This window comes from Macaca nemestrina, chromosome 10 (assembly GCF_043159975.1).
Source record: "Macaca nemestrina isolate mMacNem1 chromosome 10, mMacNem.hap1, whole genome shotgun sequence".
NCBI classification, from domain to species: domain Eukaryota; kingdom Metazoa; phylum Chordata; class Mammalia; order Primates; family Cercopithecidae; genus Macaca; species Macaca nemestrina.
The window spans coordinates 45,215,763-45,240,309 of NC_092134.1; the positions used below are offsets into that span (position 1 = coordinate 45,215,763).

General features: G+C 35.9%; 2 protein-coding genes across 12 annotated transcripts in view; one reads left to right on the plus strand and one right to left on the minus strand.

Moving 5' to 3' along the window:
- The window catches only part of LOC105483770 (centrosomal protein 290), a 97,553-nt gene extending 85,973 nt beyond the window's left edge, over positions 1 to 11,580 (plus strand). For all 6 annotated transcript variants that reach the window (XM_011744751.3, XM_011744747.3, XM_071071329.1 and 3 more), the window contains 5 exons: positions 4,515 to 4,656; positions 5,823 to 5,896; positions 6,492 to 6,586; positions 9,730 to 9,809; positions 10,763 to 11,580. In XM_011744751.3, coding sequence (XP_011743053.2) covers positions 4,515 to 4,656; positions 5,823 to 5,896; positions 6,492 to 6,586; positions 9,730 to 9,809; positions 10,763 to 10,993 — 622 coding nt within the window. In that variant the 3' untranslated portion in view covers positions 10,994 to 11,580. The remainder of the gene's footprint in view (positions 1 to 4,514; positions 4,657 to 5,822; positions 5,897 to 6,491; positions 6,587 to 9,729; positions 9,810 to 10,762) is intronic.
- Positions 1,535 to 24,515, minus strand: RLIG1 (RNA 5'-phosphate and 3'-OH ligase 1). 6 transcript variants are annotated; one of them, XM_011744743.2, is made up of 9 exons: positions 24,384 to 24,515; positions 19,846 to 19,963; positions 17,256 to 17,351; positions 16,452 to 16,568; positions 14,452 to 14,649; positions 13,242 to 13,411; positions 11,839 to 11,951; positions 3,225 to 3,326; positions 1,535 to 2,396 (listed from the first exon to the last, which is right to left on the minus strand). In XM_011744743.2, the coding sequence occupies exons 1-8, from the start codon at positions 24,471 to 24,473 to the stop codon at positions 3,263 to 3,265; spliced, it is 966 nt and encodes a 321-aa protein (XP_011743045.1). In that variant the 5' UTR covers positions 24,474 to 24,515; the 3' UTR covers positions 1,535 to 2,396; positions 3,225 to 3,262. The 6 variants fall into 6 exon arrangements, with proteins under 6 accessions (XP_011743045.1, XP_011743044.1, XP_011743043.1 ...); XM_011744742.2 differs by having other exon boundaries at positions 1,535 to 2,486; XM_011744741.2 differs by lacking the exons at positions 1,535 to 2,396; positions 3,225 to 3,326 and having other exon boundaries at positions 11,734 to 11,951.
- Between the last annotated feature and the right edge of the window lie 32 nt (positions 24,516 to 24,547).

The following is a 24,547-nucleotide window of genomic DNA, read 5'->3' on the forward strand; positions in this document are numbered from 1 at the left end:
ATTCTAACTGGTGTGAGATGGTATCTCATTGTGGTTTTGATTTGCATTTCTCTGATGGCCAGTGATGATGAGCATTTTTTCATGTGTCTGTTGGCTGTATGAATGTCTTCTTTTGAGAAATGTCTGTTCATATCCTTTGCCCACTTTTTGATGGGGTTGTTTGTTTTTTTCTTGTAAATTTGTTTGAGTTCTTTGTAGGTTCTGGATATTAGCCCTTTGTCAGATGAGTAGCTTGCAAAAATTTTCTCCCATTCTGTAGGTTGCCTGTTCACTCTGATGGTAGTTTCTTTTGCTGTGCAGAAGCTCTTTAGTTTAATGAGATCCCATTTGTCAATTTTGGCTTTTGCTGCCGTTGCTTTTGGTGTTTTAGACATGAAGTCTTTGCCCATGCCTATGTCCTGAATGGTACTACCTAGGTTTTCCTCTAGGATTTTTATGGTATTAGGTCTAACATTTAAGTCTCTAATCCATCTTGAATTAATTTTCGTATAAGGAGTAAGGAAAGGATCCAGTTTCAGCTTTCTACTTATGGCTAGCCAATTTTCCCAGCACCATTTATTAAATAGGGAATCCTTTCCCCATTTCTTGTTTCTCTCAGGTTTGTCAAAGATCAAATGGCTGTAGATGTGTGGTATTATTTCTGAGGACTCTGTTCTGTTCCATTGGTCTATATCTCTGTTTTGGTACCAGTACCATGCTGTTTTGGTTACTGTAGCCTTGTAGTGTAGTTTGAAGTCAGGTAGCGTGATGCCTCCAGCTTTGTTCTTTTGACTTAGGATTGTCTTGGAGATGCGGGCTCTTTTTTGGTTCCATATGAACTTTAAAGCAGTTTTTTCCAATTCTGTGAAGAAACTCATTGGTAGCTTGATGGGGATGGCATTGAATCTATAAATTACTTTGGGCAGTATGGCCATTTTCACGATATTGATTCTTCCTATCCATGAGCATGGTATGTTCTTCCATTTGTTTGTGTCCTCTTTGATTTCACTGAGCAGTGGTTTGTAGTTCTCCTTGAAGAGGTCCTTTACATCCCTTGTCAGTTGGATTCCTAGGTATTTGATTCTCTTTGAAGCAATTGTGAATGGAAGTTCATTCCTGATTTGGCTCTCTGTTTGTCTGTTACTGGTGTATAAGAATGCTTGTGATTTTTGCACATTAATTTTGTATCCTGAGACTTTGCTGAAGTTGCTTATCAGCTTAAGGAGATTTTGGGCTGAGACAATGGGGTTTTCTAAATATACAATCATGTCATCTGCAAACAGGGACAATTTGACTTCTTCTTTTCCTAACTGAATACCCTTGATTTCTTTCTCTTGCCTAATTGCCCTAGCCAGAACTTCCAACACTATGTTGAATAGGAGTGGTGAGAGAGGGCATCCCTGTCTTGTACCAGTTTTCAAAGGGAATGCTTCCAGTTTTTGCCCATTCAGTATGATATTATTGTTTTAAAAGACAACACTATTCTGAATAACCTGGTTTCTTCCTGATGAACAGTTTGTTTGGTTGTTGTTTTAACATAATACTTTTTTTTCTCTTGTAATATTGATGGAGACTTTTTCTTCCTTGAAATGTTTAACTTGTTTAACCTTGTTTGGGTGGCAGGGCATGGAACAGAGTAGAGCTGTGGCTGGGCGAAGGAGTTGGAGCTGTGTGTGCATCATGAAGCTGTCATCAGCTATGAGTCTAGGCTAAGGCTGCTCAGCTTCTCCTGGGTGCTATTTTTCTCCAACTGCAGCTTCGGTTTCTTGATTGTATAACTTGCTTTCTCAAGTATGAGCCAGGAATGATTGAGCTGTCTTGTCACAACATGTGGCATACTGGATCTAGTCTGTGCTGTAATGCTTTTAGAGTTATATCCTGGGCAACTTTCTCTTCAGATAGCCCCAAGAGGTGAATTCAGCAGCAGCGTTGATGTCTTACTGGCTTCTGCTTTCTGATAGTTTATTTTCACCCATCCTGAATACATGGAATTCCAACCTGTGAAACTAATTTTTGTGGCTATGAAAGAGGTGGTGGGAGTTTATGAGTAAACATTCAGTCTGTTGCCACTATCATCATGTGTGGTTCATCATGACTGTGATGAGTAGGTAAAAGACTCTTCATGTCGTTCTCATTTCCAATTTTAAGCAGCTGCTTACGGAGCCTGGATGTCATTGGCCAGTGGGATCCTGCCCATGTCTTGTCCCATTAAAGCCATCGTGTATGAAGTGGTATCCTTTGCCATCTAGCACATCTGCCGCCCCCATTTCAAAAGGCATACTCATCTTTATCTCTCAACATCCTCATACAATTCCTTATGTCCATGCACCTCCAGTATCCCCTTCGATGTCTTTGAGGGCTTCATCTTCCCTCTCTGCTCTTTGGAATGGTCTTGATGGAAGGCAAGATAGTGATCACTACAAGTAGGATGGGAGTCTTAGCATTGTGAGGCTACAGCAAGTCCCACAGAGGGCCTGCTGCACTGCACTTGCCCCTGTCAACCAAGTCTAAGGAGAAAAGAGAAAGATTAAGCAGGCGCTTTAAAGGATAGCCCAGATGGCCATGAAGTCATGGAGGAGTACTTGGTTCCTGTCCGAATACTAAATCTAGAGTGGCCAGAATCCACACTTCTCCACTCTAGCTCTCACTTTTCCCATCTACACACTGGGAAAAATTACTCTGTAAGAAGGCCAGTGTCAGGGTTAGATGAAATAACAAATGTGATGGTATGGAGTGGGGGAAGGGGGTCTCTTCTACTGTCTTCTTGGACCCTAGCAGAGTGGCTCTTAGTCAGCAGCCCTCTCCGTTGATTTCTTGGTCGTTCCTTTGTTTTCTTCTATAATCACATGTGGACTCAGAATGTTTTTGAGTTACTCTGAAATCTGTTTATTCAACAGATATTTACTTAGTACCTCCTATTGCCAAATTCTGCTTTATGTTGTATATTATTTTTAAAAAGCCCACCTTGCCTAGGTTTCTTCAAAGGACCAGGTAGGTTCTCTGGTTTAGAAAGACCTAATTCTTACTATGATCTTAAGTAACTTATATCCTTTCTGTGGGCTCAAGTTCTTTCTAAGAGGGCTCTATGGGGCTAAATAAGAAATTGTTCGTGCAAAAAGGGTTTATAAGGTTTATAAATGGTTAGTAGAGGTGATGATGATATTTAACCATAATTGAAGATGACTTTGCCTTTTAGATCATATATGTGTTTTTAGTCTGAGAACAATACAGGTCACTGAGCATACCATAAGCCTTCGGTAAACCATTTGCAGAAGACGTAAGTCTAAGTAGAAATCTCTTGACAGAGAGAGGCTCCTTTTGATCGTTGACCTCCAGGTTCCCTAAATCTGTTAAAAAAGAAAAAGAAAAAGGAAAAAAATTCACTAAAGTTTAAATCTGGGAGGATTATACACCTTTCTCAATAAAGCAGTTTAGAAAGATCTGTTTTGGGACCCATGACACAGATCTTGCTCATGCTGACATCCTTATAGTTGCATTATTATTCATTCAACAAACTTATTAACACATATTCTATGTCAGGCCTTTTCCTGACTGCTGGGACAAACCAGGGTGATGTGGGGGCAGTTTTACATAGGGTGATCAGAGAGGCCCTCTCTGCTTGGGTGGCTTTTGAACAGAAAATTAGATGAAGTGAAGGAGTAAGCTTCTGATATTTCACCATTTACTTGTGGTAGATCTGTGATAGTCTCTGTCGGGTTAAAAACATTCCCTTCTAATCTAAGTTTCTAGGATCTATCAAAAGCTGTTTGAATGTGTTTAGACAATCATTATTTTCCTTTCTTGTATTATCCTAGCAGATTTTGTTACCAAAGCTATACTGGCCATTTTAACTTAGAATGCAGTCTTTCTATCCATTTCTCTGGAAAAGTTTGGATATTGTAAGCATTATATTTCTTTAGGTATGATGAACCAGTAGAACTGTTTGGCTCAATTATGAAATTTTTTTCTGGAGTCTGTATTTTTTTGAACTGTTGTTTCTTTAATGATTATAAATCTATTCAGATTTTTACAAGCTTTATCCCTCTCCCATCAGATACTATTTTTCTCACCCATGCTTTTGCACAATTTTTTCCTCTCCCTGTAGTGTTTTTCTGTATACCTCCTATGTATGTCTGTATATGTGAGAAAAGCTTTTTATTTGCCATCTTTATATTTCTAAGAATATCTAGTAATATAGAATTTTATATTCCGAAGAATTTTACTCTGTATTTTCTTATTTTGTGATTGAAAAAAGGTATTAATTTTAAAATGGTCAAATCAGGCTCCATCCTTATTTATAATCTTGGAAAATACCCAAATTCTTTATTTTGAATGGGCCATCTGTTAATTAGGGATACCTTATCTCTTGCCACCACCATTTTAATGGTAAATAAATATGTAGCGAAAACCTTGACTAGACAAAACAGTAAAATAAGATATTCTTGCTTATTTCTAGTACGGTAATTTGAACTGACTTTTAAATCAGTGACATAAATTATTTGCCATGTCTATACTTTTTTTCCTTATACTTTTAGAATGTATGAAACCAAGTTAAAAGAATTGGAAACTGATATTGCCAAAAAAAATCAAAGCATTACTGACCTTAAACAGCTTGTAAAAGAAGCAACAGAGAGAGAACAAAAAGTTAAGAAATACACTGAAGACCTTGAAGAACAGGTAAGTAATGTAATTTTTCTTTACATGATAAAATAATGCATAATATCACAGGATGTTCCTTGCATTGTCTTCTATAGATAAAAATGGACTCGATTAAGAAGACCCATCTAACTGAAGGGCACCCCATTCACCTATTTGCTTAAGCCAGAAACTTTGGATCATCAATGACTTCATTCTTTTCATTCTCCACATCTTTTTTTTTAATCGTTAAATCATGTCAGCTCTATTTTCAAACTATATCCCAAATCTGACCACTTCTTGGCATCTTGAGACATCACTACCAGTCTTGTCCAGGCTATTGTTTTATACCTGAATAACTACAATAATTTCCAAACGGGTATCTCAGCTTCCACTCTTGCATTATTTCACTCTATTTCTATTTCTGGTCTGTCTCCACACAGTTGCCAGGTAACCCTTTTAAAACATAAAGCACATCACAAAGCACAAAGTCCTATCCTCAGAATCTTCCAGTGGTTCTCCATCACCCTAAAATAAAACTTCAAAGTACTTTTCGTATCCCAAAACAATATATGAGGTCTGGTACCCAGTTTTCTTCCCAATCTCATCTTCTACCACTTTTCCCTTCATTTCATTCACAATGTTTTAACCACATTAACCTTCTTTCAGTACTTTAAACAATTCAAACTCGTTTAAGCGTTAAGTCCTTACACTTGTTTCCTTTGTTTAGAATACTGTTCACCCAAATATTCTCATAGCTTCCTCCCAGACTTCATGTCTCTGCTGAAATAGAGGCTCCTCAGAGAGACCTTCCTAACCCTAACCCTAACCCTAACCCTATACTACTTGCCATCACTCTTGATCCTCTTACCCTGGATTATTTTTTCTTGATAGCTCTTCCTACCATCTGGCACTATTATTATATCATATCATATTACATACACATTCTTTGTTTCCACACTAAATGAGGACCATGCAAGATGGAACATTACCTATTTTGTTCACTGCTGTAGCCTCTGTGCCTAGGACAATGCCAGTTATGCAGTAGTTACTCAATACTTGTTGAAAGAATGGTGAATAGAACATAGAAATTTGCCTATGCATGCTTTTGAAAACCAGATTTTAATATTATGCTTTATTAAAAATGTGTATCTTTATAAATCCTCGTATTTCCAAAGTTATCTTCTAACTTTTCATTGTCCCCAAAGATTAAGATTCTTAAACATGTTCCTGAAGGTGCTGAGACAGAGCAAGGCCTCAAACAGGAGCTTCAAGTTCTTAGGTGCGTCATGTGTTCATATGACTACTTTGTTTCTTTCTTTAAAAAAAAAATTATTAGTTTTTATAATCTCAGAATTGCTACAACTAGAGACAAACATTTTTCAACTTTACTGCCTAACAGGCTTATTAGGTCCTTATTTCTTCCTTCTAATGCTAATCACTCTCTTTTTCATAATACACACTGGAAAAAAGGATAAACCCAACTGTAATATAAGTTTCCAGTTTGTAATTTAGTTTAAACTTTTCTAAGAGCATAGAATGAATTAATCCTTAGCTTCCCAGAGGAAAATACTAATGAAAGAAAACAAGTAATTTTTTACTTTCAGGAGTCTCTGTAGCCCACTTTCATTAGGCTCCTCATAACAAAACCACTCTTGGAAATGACCTCAGGTCAGATATTAAGAAAAATGTGAAGGCTTTTGTATTCCAGGCTTTTTGAGAATGGTGACATTGTAGCATTGAGAGTAAATGTTTACTTTGATAAAGACTAGTTTGTTCTGATTACTGTGCATCACTAGTTCATAAGAAATGCCCATATATTTTATGAAGCAATACCTGCCTTCTTTTTTTTTTAACAAATTATCATTGTGTTCTAGATTAGCTAATAGTCAGCTGGATAAAGAGAAAGCAGAATTAATCCATCAGATAGAAGCTAACAAGGACCAAAGTGGAGCTGAAAGCACCATACCTGGTAATATATTTTAAAAAACATGTTAGCTACCCCCAGGTTTTTGAATTTGGGTTTACCTTTTTTTTTGTTCTTTTGGCTCAGATTTCTGATCATTGTCTCAGTGTAAAATCAAATTCCTGATAAGTTTTGGATCTCTTGTCTCTCCTCCATGCTATTAATATAAAAATATTCCCATTTTTCTCTTTGTGTTGTTTATACTATAGAGTAGCAAGTACCCAAGTGTTTTTCTCTTTGTTCTCCATCTGGGTGTTACAGATTTAATCACAATGCAGGGCTAAGCAATGAATACTAAATCTGTTGCTTCCAGTTTCTAAGTATAGGCTCTTTCAAGTCCTCTGAACATTTTTAAAAACTGCAAATAAGTAAATACTGCCTACATTTTTTTCCTTTTACAAAGTAAAAAAAAAGTATGTTTCTGCTGCCTTCCATTCCCATTCAAAAGTGATTACTAATCATTCCTCATTCCTACATATACATACACACATATTTTATGTACATATATATCACACATATGCATACATGTGTTTATGTGTTCATATGTATAATAGATTCTCATTATTTGTGGATTCTGTATTTTCTAAATCACCTGCTCACTAAGGCGTGTATGTAATCCCCAAATCAACACTCGCAGCACATTTGCAGACATCCACAGAGCCTTGGAAAGTTTGAATAATCCAACCTACATGTCCCCAGCAGAGGTTCAACAAGGCGGTGCTCAGTATCGTCATTTCAGTTTTCATAGAGAAATGATCAAAGGATGGAGACGGTAGAGGGCAGCACAGCATAGTGCAAGAAGCTGTGGCTCTGGGGCCTGTTGGAAGGGATTTGAATCCCAATTCTGAGGCTTGTTAGTGCTTTAGGCTTAGGAGAGTCACGAACGCTTCTGAACCTTTTCTTATGTAAATAAATAGAATTTACCAGGATGAGTTATCTTTAGGATTTAAGATTATCATGTGTGAGATATGTAGGTGTATGTATGTATATGTATGTCTGTACATATTTCCCCTAGCAGCAGTGGTTTGATATTCACTAATTGGGCTAACTTTATAGACTAAAACTACTGTGGATAGAGAATAGACTTTGTTTGCATATACATATATATATTTTCTTGGCAAGTGACATAAAATTGAACTCATACTATACACATGTCTAGCGTATTTGCCTTTAACAGTTTATCCTGGACATCTTGTGAGGTCTGTTCATAAATCTGTCTCATCCATTTAATAATTCTATAGTGTATTATTGCATGTATAAGCATATTGAACCATTTTTGTTTTGGTGGATAGTTTGCTTCCAAGTTTCTACTTTTATAAAATATGATTAATCTCTTGACCTTATTATGCCATTGTTTGATAGTATGATAGAAATGCCATCCTCTCCAAAGGATTATACCAATTTATATCTGAACTATCTTTGACTATTTCTTGTAGCTTTTTCAATATGGTATGTAGTCCTATTACTAATTTGTAATAAAAGCCATCATGTGTGAGTTGTACTTGACACTATGCTAACTGCCTTACAAGCATTCTATATTTACACCCATATATGATAGGTATTACTGTCTCCATTTTATGTGATAAACAGATTCAAAGTGGTTAAGTAACCATTCCCCAAGGTCAGCTAGGAAATAGCAGGATTAAAATCTAAATCTATGAAACTCCACAGCTCCTTGGCATTCCTAGCCCTTAACCACTATACTGTGCTACGTCTTGGTAACTAAAAGTACCTACTAAATACTCTCAAAATATGCCTTATAGCAGCCTGCTTGGTTTGTACTAGACAATTTTATAATTTTCCTTCCATCCATATACTAACCAGGGCCAATAGTGCTTAGCTTCTGAGATCAGAGATCAGGTGCGTGTGCATTAAGGGTCATATGGCCATAGTTCTCTAATCTTTCTAAACCTGTTTCTTAAGGAAATTTCTGAGCCTTCAAAATTCCTTATCTCTGATGTGAAGTAGACAGATTACCTGTCATTTTTCTAAGATTAAGGCTTAAAATCAAACCAGAACTGTTTTGGAAACGCTAAATCACTTTCTATATAAGTGGTAAGATAACTTTTAAGATACTTGTCCCAGGCCCAGCACAGTAGCACACACCTGTAATCCCAGCACTTTGGGAGGCTGAAGCGGGCGGATCACCTGAGATCAGGAGTTCGAGACCACTCTGGCCAACATGGTGAAACCTGTCTCTACTAAAAATATAAAAATTAGCCAGGCGTGGTGGTGCTTGCCTGTAATCCCAGCTACAAAGGAGGCTAACGCAGGAGAATCGCTTTAGCCTGGGAGGCAGTGATTGTTGCAGTGAGCCAAGATTGCGCAATTACACTCTAGCCTGGGCGACAGAGTGAGACTGTCTCAAAAAGAAAAAAGGATACTTGTCCCAGCCATGAAAATGTTTGCTGCCCCTTATCAAACTTTTAGAATTTTATTCTTCAATGGCTGTAAAATATGACTTGACTCATTAAATGTAGTGTAATGTAAAGAAAAGAGGTATCTAGCAAAGATAGCATTAAAGCAAAAATCGTATTTGCCTGCTGATAAAGTTAGAGGTATGTTAACTTGCAGGGTAAATCCAATAACTAACTTTTGTGCTGTATTTGTAGACTTTTGTTTTCCTACCAAAGTATCAGGGCTATCTATGTCTTATTTTTGTATTACACAGCTTGCATGACACATTTTGCACGTAGTAATTGCGCAGTAAACATGTAATAACCCACGTGGAATAGCCAATGCTGTGTTGGATAGCGGGAGCATTTGGCCAGCTTATGGTTATAGCCCCTTACCCAACAGTCTGCTTTTCTTCTGTTGTAGTTTTAGTACCTAACAAGTTTTCCTGGCTTTAAGATTTTTTCCGTGTAAAATTTCTATCATGTGAAAAAAAAAAAAAAAAAAAAAAAACTTGGCCTATATTTCTAATACCTAGCAAATAACCTCTTTTTGCCTGCTATGAAATTACAATACTTAATGGAGGGAGGTAGCATCAAGTGTTTACATCCTTAAGTATTTCAGCCATAAAATCCAGTATTTTCCTAGTTCTAGGTTTCGTAAAACAAATCTCTGTTCTCTAGAACAAATTCATTACTTTGGACTCATTCGTAGTGGGAAAAAGCTGAGTTTAACTTGTATAACTTTTTTGACAGATGCTGATCAACTAAAGGAAAAAGTAAAAGATCTAGAGACACAGCTCAAAATGTCAGATCTAGAAAAGCAGCATTTGAAGGTAATGTGTATTTTAGTATCATTTTGTGAAAATAGCTGTTGAAAACTATGTTCATTACCATCTTCGAGTTTTCAGTACGTATCCTAAAAAATTCATGTAATAGCATCTTATATTTGACCTTTATATTGCAAAGTTAATTATGTTCATCTGACTAGTCCTAATATATTTATTAAATAAGAGCTAACAAAAAATTCAGACTCAACATAGGATTAAATAGTAAATTTATTTTTTAATTGTAACAAATATATGCCATTAGTATGTTCTTAAGTTTTGGGTCACATTGGCAACAGTGTCTTTAGTTTTTTTTTGAAATTATTTTCAGGACTCCTAAGGTTATAGTTCCCTTAAAAAAATATTTGCTATGTTTTACCTCTTTTAAGACTGTAAACAGGACAAAAAGGCATGGATATGAGAATCAGCTAGTAATCACTGGCTATTCTAAATAGTCACTAAGGCTTGAATTGTCTCTTCACCAATGCCTAATTGTCAGACGTCCCAAAGGTTTCCCTGATCATATTAATAACTTTATGAAAACTTGATTATTCATTAAAAATTAGAATCTGTAAGTAAAATATAAATGAAGTCTAAACCAAAACACTTAACCAGACTAACTTCAATGTTATGAATTGCAAAATCTAATTTTGATTGATTACTCTATTGAGAGGATCTTATATGTTTTTAGAGAAAGATTAAATCCCACTATAAGAAATGATAAATTTTAGTCAAAGACTAGAACACAACTTATGGAATAGATCATTGGACTTGACAGTTAACAACTTAGTTATTTACACTGTACAATGGAACAAAGAAAAATCTTAATTCTTCTGCCTTTATTGCTGTATTCGACCATTCAGGAATACTTTGGCTTTCATATTTACAATTAAATCTCACAATTCAAACCTAAAATATGTACATTTCCTATATCCAACTTTTAAAGATGATGTTTCTATTAGGAGGAAATAAAAAAGCTGAAAAAAGAACTGGAAAATTTTGATCCTTCATTTTTTGAAGAAATTGAAGATCTTAAGTATAATTACAAGGAAGAAGTGAAGAAGAATATTCTCTTAGAAGAGAAGGTAAAAAAACTTTCAGAACAATTGGGAGTTGAGTTAACTAGCCCTGTTGCTGCTTCTGAAGAGTTTGAAGATGAAGAAGAAAGTCCTGTTAATTTCCCCATTTACTAAAGGTCACCTATAAACTTTGTTTCATTTAACTATTTATTAACTTTGTAAGTTAAAATATACCTGGAAATAAGCAATTCTCTGAACTGTAGTATTTCCTTCTCACTACCTTGTACCTTTATACTTAGACTGGAATTCTTAATAAATAAAATTATATGAAATTTTTAACTTATTATAAAAGTATATATTTGAAGACTTGTTATGGCCATCAAATAGACAATGAGCTTTGGTGAATTTCTCTACATTCATAATGTTTTGATTAGTTTTTTTAAAGAATATGAGGGTAAATTCAGTAATTTCAATATTTAAAATTGGAGTTTATACTTATTTATACATGTGTTAAGATTCTCAAATCCTAACTATGATATATATAAATACAGATGTAGACATACACACATATAAGTTATGAGGTTAAGCCATATGTTTTGTTAAATATATAGCAAAATTAAATTGAGCTTAAACTATTTAATTTTGAAAATTAGTGACATTAAATTGTTCTTTTTAAATTACTACTCAGTATAGTGGAGAGAATCCAGCCTTTGTACAAGCGTAGGAGCTTACTGTTACTTATGTTTTTATGGCTAGAGATTAAAATTAATTTGCTGGTTTTTAATAAAAATTTGAATAGGCACTTGAAACTGGAAAATTCATTTCTTCACAAATGGTAGAAGACATATTGATGTTTCATAATGAATAGGAACCTTGAGATGTTTTTAAACATGGTAGAATATTCAAGATTAGAATATAATGATAAACTAATTTTATTTGCATTTTATACATCAAATATTATATCTTTGAGTCTAGCAAATTTCTGATTATCTATTTTTGAAAAATGATTAAACAAACACCTAATATCAAAGGCAGAGTCACATTTGTTCAGGTTCATGTTGATAATAACTGGTTTTGAATTCATGTAAGTATCTGGAATTGGCCAGCATAAGCCAAGATGATGGCGATGGACCTGAAAGAGAAAAAAGATATTAGCTTTAGCATACAGATACTATCTTCATTTACTTAGAAATATTTGTTTTGAGTGCCTACTATCTGCCAGGCACTGTGTAAGACTCCACTTTATCTTACCCTAGTTTTTTTTTTTTTTTCATAGCTCTTCTTCTCCTGACATATTACATATTTGTTTATTGTTTATCTTCCCCATTAGAATGTGAGCTTCATGAAGGCACACACCTTGTTTTGTTGACTGTGTATGTCCAGCACCTGGAAATATGCCAGGAATATAATCAGGGGCTCCATAAAATTTTATGAATCATAGAGTCTGTTGCTGAGTACAGACTAGCTACCTGAAAAATGTGGGCAAGGAGGCATTCTAATTGAAGGGAATGTTATGTGGTAGAATGGAGTTTTTTTGCTCTAATTGCAATCATGTAAATATGGTTACATGCAATCATGTAAATATGCAAACCCAATGTGAGTGTGTTTGTGGGGGCAGAAGTGGAGAGCAGTTCTGGGAAATTAAGCAGGGGCCAGATCATGAATATTTAATGTAACTGAACAAATTGATGCAGGAAAGTAATACACTCATCCTTTTGTGAAGAATGGAGAGGACAGGACTAAAACTGAAAAATACTGTTTTTGGAGGGTGATATAATAGAGCATGAATCTTAGCTTAAATTAAAATTAACAGTTAATTGGTTGGAAAGAAGTACATAGATTAGAACTGTTAGGAACTGATAACTGGATGCATGAAGTAATGAAAAGAGGGATTAAAATTAATATCCAAGTTTTTACTTCAGTGAATTATGTGGAGTCAGAGAGTTACAACTAGGTCCAGTTTTGAATATTATGAATTTCAGGTACCTGTGAGAAATCAAATAGACAAGTCCAGGAGACAGAAAGGGAACAAAGTATAAGATAATTCATTTTGTATATATCAACTGTTACCTTGGCACTCTTTCTACTCAACAGATTCTATACTCAAGTCTGGGAGATGCTGTGTTAAGTTAGTACAAGATGTCTCAGAGAGCACTACTATGCAACATGAATTTCCACGCAGGGGATATATAGTATCACTTCAATTCTGAAGCACACCTGTTATGATCAATGCCCCACACAATACACACCGGGAAACACTGTTTTACCTCTTAAAAAATGGTGGTATGTGGGATGAGAAAATTAAATTTCTTTACTGCAAATAATAATTGCTGCCATTTGTAGAGAGAATTTTAGTATCACTTCTACTCTGCTGTAGGAATATAAGATGACATAACCCCACCCAAGCTATTTTTGCCATTACCTTTATTAAACAGCCATCACTGCAATGCCATACTATTCCTTCAATTTTACCCTCTTTGCAACCTTCAAACCAGGACAAGAGATCATTGTGCTTCAATGAAGGTAGATTTCTTACTTGAAATGCTCCATGTGGTATAAGAAGATGTAATGGATGTTTCTTGCTCCCTAGCCCTAGGTGGGAAAATTTGCCATTAGCCACATTCATTTAAAGGAACTTGCAGAAAGAACTAGAAAATGTGCCTCTTCAAATAGTCTTTTGAAACACTTAGGAATAAAGGTAGAAAAGCTGGTTGGTTTCCTTAAAAAGAATACAACCCAGTGCACTGGCACCTTATTCCAGTAACTCTAAATTCCACCTTGGCGTACTCTCCACCACAGTTCAACAAACTATGACCTGTAGGCCAAGTCTAGACAGATACCGTTTTTTGTAAATAGTTTTCCACGAACACAGCCGCACCCACTCATGTAAGTACTGTCCATAGCTCCTTTCAGAAGAGTGGCCCACAAAACTTAAAATACCTACTCTGGCATTTTGCAGAAAAAGTCTACCAACCTTTGGTACCAATGTGGCACTGGCCACATTCAACTATTCTTCAACGTTTGCCAAACAGCTGCACTGTATCTCTGATAACTTTTCTAACTACCATCTTAGCTTCTTTACACCTGGCAGTCTACTTTTGATCTCTATATAGGATTTTCCTATTATAGCTTTAGCATCCTTAGGTCTGTCTTCCCATCCCCATGTCAGCAAGGTGTAACCCATAGTGCTCTCAGTACTTGCACTCAATTCATCATGATACATATTTTGATATTTGACATGGTATTCATTGCCAATTCTTTACTTACTTTATACCCTTGGCTATTTAAATTGATGCTATAATAACCACGAAAAGCGCATTTTCATCATTTGACTCAACTCACCTGAATTTTAAAAAGCAAAGGGGTTACAAATGAGTCATTACTTTTCATACATAATTGTGTAATGTTATTACAGGAAAGAATGAGGATAAAAATCAACCTTTTGGATTAATAAAATGGTTTCCTTTTTCTGTGAATATAAAGTTAACAGAAATGGATATAATCCTAGGAAACTAACTCAAATTTGTTAGTTGTTTCTTTAGTGTTGTATGTATGTTTTTTAAGTTGACCCGAGAAAGTTCTCTTTATAAATGACAGTTACAATAACTGAACAAGAAAAAGGCTTCACTCACCATATGGGTTTCCATTGATATTTGTTCCTATGAGCTCCAGTGTTTGTTCTAAGAGATCTGAAAGTGGCACTGCACTAATTTCCAAAAGTCCAGAATCATCAGGATGATGTTTTAGTACCAGGGCAATTTCAAATTCATAATTAACTACAGAGGAATGCCAGCAATACTGTTTGTTGTTTTTCTCTACTGGTACCCAACCTATCATATAAAGAAGAAAATTATTTGTTATTAGATTGTTTTTCTTTGGATTGAAACTACAGGTAATTTCTATTTTTGTTGTAAATTTCCCATGTTTTCTGGGTGTCTATCACAAAGAGGTATTACTTTAAAAACTCAGTGGGAAAGTTAACAGTTTATTACTTTTTAAAAAATCATAAGGGTTCATTTTTTTTATTCTGCAGAATTAACCTGTTATTCACTACAGAGCACCTAGCATTCTCTTACTAGAAAATTCACCCTTATTCAGTAAGAACTCAGCACTATTCTAAGATATAGCACTTACATTTTTTTCTATAAAACAAGTTTTCTCTCAAGCTTCAGGGACAATGGACATAATGCGGTATGTGTTCCAAGTTTATTAAAATGTTCCAATATATACTGAACACATTTATTGAATATTATTGCTATTACCCTTCTCATTCTTGTTGCCAGAATTGGCTCCCTTCATTACTCATGCTAGATGACTGTAATAACTTATTTGCTAGTCACCAAGCCTCCAGTGAAATCCAACCCACTTTTATCATAGTTCTATTTCTAAAACTTAAATATGCTTTTGCTGTACCACTGATTAAAAATCATTATCTTCAGGATACACTTCACACTCCTTTAGATAGAATAAAACGGGCTTTACGATCTGAGCCCACCACACTTCCAGCCTCAACTTTTACAGCCACTTCATGTCATATACCCTAAACATTCTAGCTGCAATAAAGTGTTATATAAAATATCCGAAATACCCCACGCCCTCTCCTCTTCCTGGGAGTTGGCCTACGCTGATCTTCCCTCTTCCTCGTCAGCTGACTTCCTAGTCCTTAAGCTTCAGTACAGATGTCTACTCCTCTTGGAAGCCTCCACTAACCACAAGCTGAATGAGGAATTCCTCTTCTTTTCTCCAGTGGTACCTGATATATTCATTCCTGTTCTTAAATCATACTATTATTGGTTGATTTCTCCCAATGTCTAATTAAAGATCATGGAGGACAACGGTTCTGACCTTCATTTTTGTATTACCAGAAACTAGGAGGACTTTGTACATAATGGGCACTCAAGACATGACAGTTGAGAATCTATAACCTTAATCTGGGATATTTTCCTATTAAGCATACCTTTGCAAAATTTTCCCATCCCTAATCTAAAGGTATAGACTTCTTGAAATCTCATTTCAGACTAGATCATCTCATCTATCCTGACAAGAACTTGGAAGCTATTCCCTCTTTTTTTTTTTTTTTTTGAGAAAAGGTCACAGTCCGACACTCAGGCTAGAGTGCACGATCACAGTTCACTGCAGCCTCGACTTCCGGGGCTTTGGTGATTCCCACATTAGTTTCCCGAGTAGCTGGACTACAGGCGCACACTGCCATGCCCAGCTAACTTTTTGTATTTTTTGTAGAGACAGGGTTTTGCCATCTTGCCCAGGTTGGTCTTAAAACTCCTAGGCTCAAGCATCCACCCACCTCAGCCTCCCAAAGTGCTGGGATTACAGGTGTGAGTCACTGCACCCGGCCTCAAGGCTATTCTCTTTTGACGCTTTATTGTCACAGACTACAGCTAGTAAAAAATATCCATCTTAGAAAAGACTCTAAACCTAAGAGGACGTTCTTAATATGAAACATCTTTGATATAAAATGTAGGACTTTACATAAATTTGATTCAGAAATTCTGTACTATACATATTAATGAAGAACCAGATTAAAATTAAATTCTGTAATTTCTGATTGAATGGATATTTTGATCATTTTACTAGTAAACACAAAACTGCATTAGAAGAGATATCATGGTACCAGGAATGTGTCCATTTTCATCAGGCACTGGGTTCCCATTTATTTGTTCTATTTCCTTTGCTGGTATCCAGCACTCTGGAGCTGGTTTGAAGTCCTCCTCAACGTTCCAAAAAAATTCTAAAAAAAATTAAAAAGAGATAATATTGTATGGGGTGATACTTAAAAAATGTAAAATACTAAACAGACTCAAAATGGGAACAGCTACTAAAACCTCATAGTATCAGGTGTGATACAATTATTCTCCATTCATTATCACCACAATGTGACTGTACTTAAGATTAGGGTACTAACAATTTAAATATTCAATTTCATATATGCCATTTGTATATAGTATTTAACAGTCGAACTAAAGTAACCATATTCCGTTAAGTATTAGATTATGAATTTTTAATATACTGTGAATACAAATATAAACATATATACATGAATGCAGATATACAATGTGTATCTACTACAGATATTTAAAAGCATTTTAATAATTAAAATTATTAATTTCCTGAGATTTGTACCTGATTTATAAAATTACACATTTGTCTCTTACACAAAATGTGTCACTCATTTCAATATCTATGCAGTAATCTGTATGTTTTAATAGACTCATACTATAAAGAATAGTGACAAATATTAGGAAAATATTTTACAACAGTTTTCAATAATATCCTTTTATATATAAAAGTATTAAATTATAGTTTTCCTGAGTTGCTTAAATTATACAGAAGGATATAATGTACAGAAATACCACAGCAATAAATATGCCACAAATTTCAGCTATTTAAACATGAAAACTTAAAAAAAAATACTAACCTTTTGGGTTTTCTTTTGAATGTAGAAAATTTTTAAATCTTTTTTCAGCTTGTTTGTTGGGTTTTCTATCTAGTCGAGCCCAAAGGTATGGCTGATCTAAAAAAGTAGTAACAAAAGGAAAAGTATGAAGCAAACAAAACTTATCTTGAAAGACATTTCAGAATAGAGTTTTTCAATAAACAGGAGGCTAATTTCTCAAAGAAGACAAAGGGAAATATGCAGTCTAAGAATATAGACCACCTAGCAGTACCTGATGTTATGAGAAGACTTACTTCTCTGGTTAAAAAATGAAGGGGATGAGACAAAAAGTAAATATATTATCTTTTTTATAAGGACACTACGTAGTCATATTTTATGAGTAAGCAGCATTTATGGACAACTGAAGATACCTCTACGAAATGGAAACATAACAAGATAACTGTATTCACCCAACCCCCCCAAACATAATACTGTGCTGTAAGGGTTAATTCTGACACATCTGGAATTAGGCTGAGCTGTTCTGCATGGCACTGACCCCTGATCAAGGCATGAAAATACTAATAATGTTGATTTGTACTCATGGATCTGAGAGTTGCAGGGCACTGTGCTAGTATTCTTTATTGGTAGGAGTGAGCCTGATAGCTTGGTCTGAAACCCCTGGAGGGCTCTGCTGTTGAAGCTGGTTACTTAGCAGCAAGATGCTGACCTACATGACCAGCAAAAATATAAAAATCCCCAGCTGTGACTCCATTTTGCATTCCGTGGTTCCAAGGTGTTTGCCTGCACACATGAGTGGTTCCTGATCTGAGAAAATGTGTCCTGCCAAGGCTCTAAAGCTGGGAACAATAGTAGCTTTTACTTGGCCTCTCCATACTCCTTGCTGTGAGACAGTCCTTGGCTATAATACACATCTTTACTTTTAATGCCATTGGTATATTGTGTATCCTTTAGCAGTAATAAATGTGGATTTGTAAGCACTGTCACTTTGGGTTCTGTGACTTGACTTTAGCAGTTAAATTCTAATCCAGTTTGCCATCCTCATGCATAATGATACACACTATAGTTTCTTAACAGGCATCAAAGTCTGAAAAATCTTTTACAGTTTTCTCAAATATATAAATCCAAGGTTTATAAAGAAACTGCTATACGTTGGTCCAGATATTCGGTACTACTTATTAGCTATCCAGATAAATAATACGAAGAACCAGATTAAAACTGTATTAGCATTTCTGGTTCAATGGACCTTTTGTTTCTTTTTTACCAGTAAACATAAAAAATGCAATTCATTTACATCCACAAGAATGGCTACTATCCAAAAACAAAAATCCAAACAGAAAAAAGCAGAAAATAAGTGCTGGTGAGGAAACTGAAAAACTGGAACCTTTGTGCACTATAAAGTTAGAATCTCCATATCATCCAGTAATTCCCCAAAAGAACTGGAAGCACAGCCTCAGATATCTGTTCATACCTGTTTACAGTGGCATTAGTTAACAATAGTCAAAAGATGAAAGCAACCCAACTGTCCACCAATGGTTGACTGGATAAACAAGATGTGCTAGATACGTGCAAAGGAATATTACTCAGCTTTAAAAATGAGTAAAATTTTGATACATGCAACCAACATGCATGAACCTTAAGGACATTATGCTAAGTGAAATAAGCCAGTCACAAAAAATAAACACTGTGATACTACTTATATGAAATACCTAGAGTAGTCAAATTCACAGAGACAGTAGAATGCTGGTTACAAGGGGCTGGTGGTGGGAGAATAAGGAGTTGTTTCATGGGTAGCATTTCAGTTTTATAAGATGAAAACAGTTCTTGAGATGGAGGGTGGTGATAGTAGCAAAATAATGTAAATATACTTAATGCCACTGAACTGCATACTTAAAAATGGTTAAGATGGCAAATATTATGTATGCTTTAGCCCAGTTATTTTACTGCATTTCAGAATAAATTTCCTGATACAAGGAATGTGTCCAGATGTCCATTTAATGCCCCAGGAATGTGTCCAGATGCTATTTTTTTTCTGGAAGTGACAGGTAATCTCACCATCCAAAAATAATCGCAAAGAAAATCTCTTTTCCATACATTTCTTCTTAAAATGACTGACAATTTCTATTTGCATTTCTACCTTTTAAACTACACTAAAGTGAAATTAATTAGAGACACTGTCAAGAGGAATAAAGCCCTGGAATCGGTGCAGGAAGAATAAGCTTAAGGGTCACACAAACATAGGTCCCATTGCCAGTTCAGCCATTCACTTACTATTGGGTCTCGGACAAATTATTTAAGTTTGCTAAACCTCATTTTTCTTGTCTGTGAAATGGAGAGGCTACTTGTACAAATTGGAGATAATATATATCAAGCACCATACTGCCTGGGCCCTTAAGGGTATTAAGTACATGTTTTAGTTACCTTCCTTTTTTCCCCCAAGAAGAAAATACAATAATATAATAAGTAAATTATAACAACTGTGACCCTTTTGTTTTGCTATTATACTTAGGTTTCCCAGGGTCTATGAAGAGCAAATGCCTCATTTCAGATAGACTGTAAAGTGACTAAGAAAAAATAAGTAATATTTGTAGTAAATATTATAGTTTTAGTTTACCTTTATAGGTAGTAACATAACAACATGTTCCATCCACTTTTTCTGTTGGAATTGCACTGTATATATCTGCATCTAATGCCTTGTGACTTATAGTTTCAGTTGCCAAAACTTTAAATGGCTTAAAAAAAGAGAGAGAGAAAACCGGTTTAAGATAGATGGCCTCTATGTCTTTGCACACATGCTCACCTGAAATCTTCTTAATTTCATTAGTTTTAAGGGATGATCTCCAGTTCATCCTTCAGAATGATTTAAAAATATTTATTCTGTGAAGTTCCGAATCGTTCCCTCCCTTCCGTGCTATCACAGCAACACCTGATTTTCTACACAATTCTGTAATTATTTACGTTTTTTAATCCACCTTTGTTTTTTGCAATGCTGCATCCCTAGCACAGGTGTTCAGTATATTTAATCATATACCTGACAATTATTTACTAAATGCCTAAGATTAAGCATTGTCTTCAGCACTGGAAATACAGAGGTGAACAAAAAAGTACTTGCCTTTGGTGAAACTTGCATTTTAATGAAGGAGACAAAAGCAGCACAATGCATAATATAATGTTAGCTATGACAAGCAAGTGCTAAAAACAAACGGGTAAAGGAAAGAGGGATGAGGTGCTATTTTGGATACAGTGGAAAGGGAAACTTTGAGGAGGGAACCTTTGACCAAATTTGAAGCAAGGGACTACCATGTAAATATCTGAGAAAAAAAACAAAAGGTAAGGTTTCTTGATGTGTCTGAAGAATGCAAGGCAGCCATTGTGTCTGGATCTGAGTGAAGGTAAAACTAGATTGTATGTTTAATTAACTTAAACTTCATAGGTGCTTCTGGTAGTTCAATACAAGTATCTTTCAATCATAATTTTCAGTTTTCCCAAGAGTCAATCTGCTCTTCAGTACATGAGATCTTCCCCCCTTTTTATAAGCACAAACATTTTTGTGATTTACAAAACTTGTTTTTCAATTAAGACTTGGTTTGTAAGGAGTCTTAGCAAGGATGTTGTAATGTACTCCTGTCTCAGGTCAAATTTCTCAGGGAGCAGGCAAAAGAGATGGAAGATAGTTGGTACTTTGTTTTTGCCTTTTTTCACCTTTTTTTCCTTGCAAAGCTAATAGATGCTCATTATAGAAAATGTGTAAATGAAATATACAAAGGCATAAATGAATCACCCATGTCATCACCGTTCAGACGTATTACCAAGAACCTTTTGGCATACTTCTTGTCTCTTTTTCAGTGCGTTCTTCTCAATATAATTAACATCAGTTTCTATTTGCTACCAAGAAGTTTAAGAGCCAAAATCAAATGGTTTCTGGATTTACTTTTTTCATGTTTTTCCTCCTTAACTGCATGATAAACAACTGCTATTGTAAGCATAGGTTGAAAAACTATGATTTTCATCCTTTCCATAAAGCAGTTGTCATTAGTATACCTTCATTGTCACAGAGCTTGCACCTCTGTCTAAACATTACAGATCACAGACTTTAAAAGCATCTTAATTTTCAGAACAATTTTACCCTTGATTCAGTTTTATATCCTAAAAGTCTTCAGATGTATTATCATAAAGTTCAACAAATCCTCTTAGAAAATGTATTATCTGCTTGAAAGGAAAGTTAACCCCCTGATGATTTCCTACCATTAATAGTGATTTATATTATTAGACATGACAGTACTATGAACTGAAATTTCTGACCTGTATCAGCTATGGTTTATTTACTTACTTAAAAAATGTTCAACATGGCAAAAGAAAAATTGCCTCTATAAAACAAATCTCTTGACTCTTAAGTTAGGCTTCACTTTGACAACAGTTTTCGTCAGTTACCTGACATCCCTATGTAGCTTAATGAATTGTTTACTTTGAAAGTTGTATTCAGGAGTCTATGTCGATCTAAAAAAATCTTTGTGGTAACTCATTCAACAAAGTTTGAGCATCTAGTTTGTGAACGGCCTTGTCCTAGACTATGCAGGCAGAATACAAAAAAGGAGTAAAACCTGCTGCCATCACCTCTTAGGCGAGACCTCATATTAGTACTCCTGTAAATAGAGCCCCGCTGAGAGCACAAGCTGGCCCACTATGGCATCTTAGAGATGTTATACAGTATACTTTAGTACCATTTTAGTTCTGTCTTTGCACAATAAGTACTCAAGATTTCAACCTGATTTTGTTTTTTTTCATGTTTTTCCCCTAACAATTTTCACTGCTAAAACTACCAAGAATCGCTTGCCTTTTGTTTTTCCTTTGAGTTTGTTTGCTTTGAGAGTACTCACTCCTTGTCCCTTTCAGCTTTATCAGTAGTGAGATGTTTACATATTGATGGTTTTTCTACTATCGGGAAGAAAAAGGGCACCAAGGATGAGGAAAAGACAGTTTCTTGGGTTCCTGCGAACTTTTTATAATTCATTTTCATTTTTGAAAAAGACTTATGCCACTTCTACAATCTGTATCTGAAGTAACATCATCTTACAAAGTGAAACAACACTGTACAATATAAACATATTGCTGTGTGTGAGCTTAAGACGCACTATTTCAAACAGGTAAACTAAGAAATTAGGCCCTTCTAGTATTGATTCAATACTTTCAAAATATAACCGTCTAGTAGGGATTCAGTACTTTAAAAATACAACTGGTTTTCACTAAGTTACGACGCTGGTATCAAACGATATCAATTTAACCTAGGATAGTAGAGCCACAGAGTCTGGTCCAATAGCAGTGTGTGTGTATCTAAATTTATCAAAGATCCTATGGGGGGAAGATTACTCTGCCCCATGGAGCTCCTGATGAGTATAAACATTCCTTCCATAAAGACCAATCATCTGCTCTTTGCTATCGACATGTCCAAAGGACAACACGAGAGACACTGAGGGGTACACAAAGTTCTCCTTTTCCACCTGTCATCAAAGACTTTAGACTATTACTGGAAAAACAAGGTACGTGTATTAAAATAGTATCAATTGAGTGGCCCTCTACAATTTCTGGGTAGGGGAAATCACTGAGATGACTAAGTTGATTTAAGATTTCATGGAGAAGAACTGACTTGAGAAATTAAAAACATTCTAGAGATGACCCAGAGTGAACAGTCTGAGCAAAAATATGAGGCAGGATTGTGGTTGATATGTTCACAGGATGAAATAGATGGCTAAAACAGAGAATCCACTTTGAGGAGGATGGAAGGTAGATTGAGCCTCATTAGTGGGAGGCCCTGAATTATAATTAAGAATGTGGATGCTATGCTATTTAAACGATGCTGTAAGCTGTTCTTAACTGCAGAGAGGTAAGAGAAGGGGCTGCTTATTTTCCCTGGTGGAGAATACTTTTACAAACTACTCCCCTCCAGCATACGAAGTTGAAAATCACAGTAGAGTGAAATACTAAAACAGATGATAATGTTTCATATGGATTACATTTGTTACAGCTAAAAGAAAAAAAAAAAAGTCAATTACTGCTACAAACATTGAGTAATAACCGTGGCATTTTGATGAGGAAAGAACGTGGTGATGATCACTCCGAGTGGCAAGTAAGACCAATTAGGTGGTGCAATGAGCAGGACATGAAATATTAACTATAACAGCAGTGACAGTAATAGAAAGAATGAAAAGAACAGATGCTATAAGGTAAAAAGCATCAAGGTGAATGGAAAACTGGCATGAAATGATTCCAGGGTTCATTCTTTAATTCAATAAATATTTATCCAGTGTGTACCACGTGTCAGGTCCTAGAAGATGGGACTAAAGAAAACAGGGCAATCTTTGCCTTAAACAAGTTTTAGTCCAGAAGAAAAGCCAGTGCCAATTATGAAACTCAAGTGGGGTGGATTTCCAATGGACATGTTGGTTTTGTTTGAAATCAGCAAAGCTGGGAAGCACCGAACTAATCACTGGGTATTCTACTGATCAAAGACTACAACGTTTTATAGTACAATATGAAAAAAATTACCCAAATATAGGTTACTCACTAGCATTTACCGAGGGCACACTATGTGGAAAACACGTTGCTACAATAGAAAACCTTGAGATGAGAACACCAAAGTTAGAATAAATTAAGTAATTACTGGTAATATGAGGTCTGAACTTCAGTGACCTAATTAGGCTACTGTCAACACCGCCACTGGTTCGGACAGAACAGGTAAAGCAAGTCTTCTAATATCCACCCTTTCTTACTGCACTCTTGAAAAGTAGTAAAGCTTGGAGTGTGGCAATTATCTAATTAGGGGGTTTCCCCAAAAGATGCTAACCTGAAAAGAAAGGAACATGCTGTGGACGTGGGTTATCCATTTCCTTGCGAGGGCAAGTTTGAATCTCCTAATCAGGAAAATCCTTTCGCAAATTCCCTCCTTTACGACTAAGAAAAGCACAAGAACCTGGAAGAGCTCAGGGCGTACGGAACTCCCACCCCAAACCTACCCAGGGAAACCTACAGAGGCTCCTGGCCTGCAGGACAGGTCTAATGCGCCCAGCCATCCTCGCCGGGTTCGCACAGAGCCAGCGCCGCGGGGAGGAGCCCACGCGAGCCGCGCCGCCCAGCCTGCCCGGCGCTCCTCCGTACCTGATGCTCCCTTTTGGCGGAAGGCTCCTCTTTCACCTCCGTCACAAACACACACGGCATTTTCCGCTGCACGGAGCCCAAGCGCTTCATGATGAGCCCAACAAGCCGTGCGAGTGGAGAGAGCGCTTTCGAGTAGCGCCCAGTCCAGCTGGGGAGAAGCCCTG

What these genes read in the sequence shown, in the direction of transcription:
- RLIG1 (XM_011744741.2), bottom strand. Translation starts at nt 24,473, where the DNA reads ATGAAGCGCTTGGGCTCCGTGCAGCGGAAAATGCCGTGTGTGTTTGTG. An exon ending in TTCAAAAGAAAACCCAAAAG is followed by an intron (nt 16,569 to 17,255) that starts GTTAGTATTTTT and finishes AATTTTTTTTAG; the next exon opens with AATTTTTTTGGAACGTTGAG. An exon ending in TGAAAATGGACACATTCCTG is followed by an intron (nt 14,650 to 16,451) that starts GTACCATGATAT and finishes TTTATATGATAG; the next exon opens with GTTGGGTACCAGTAGAGAAA.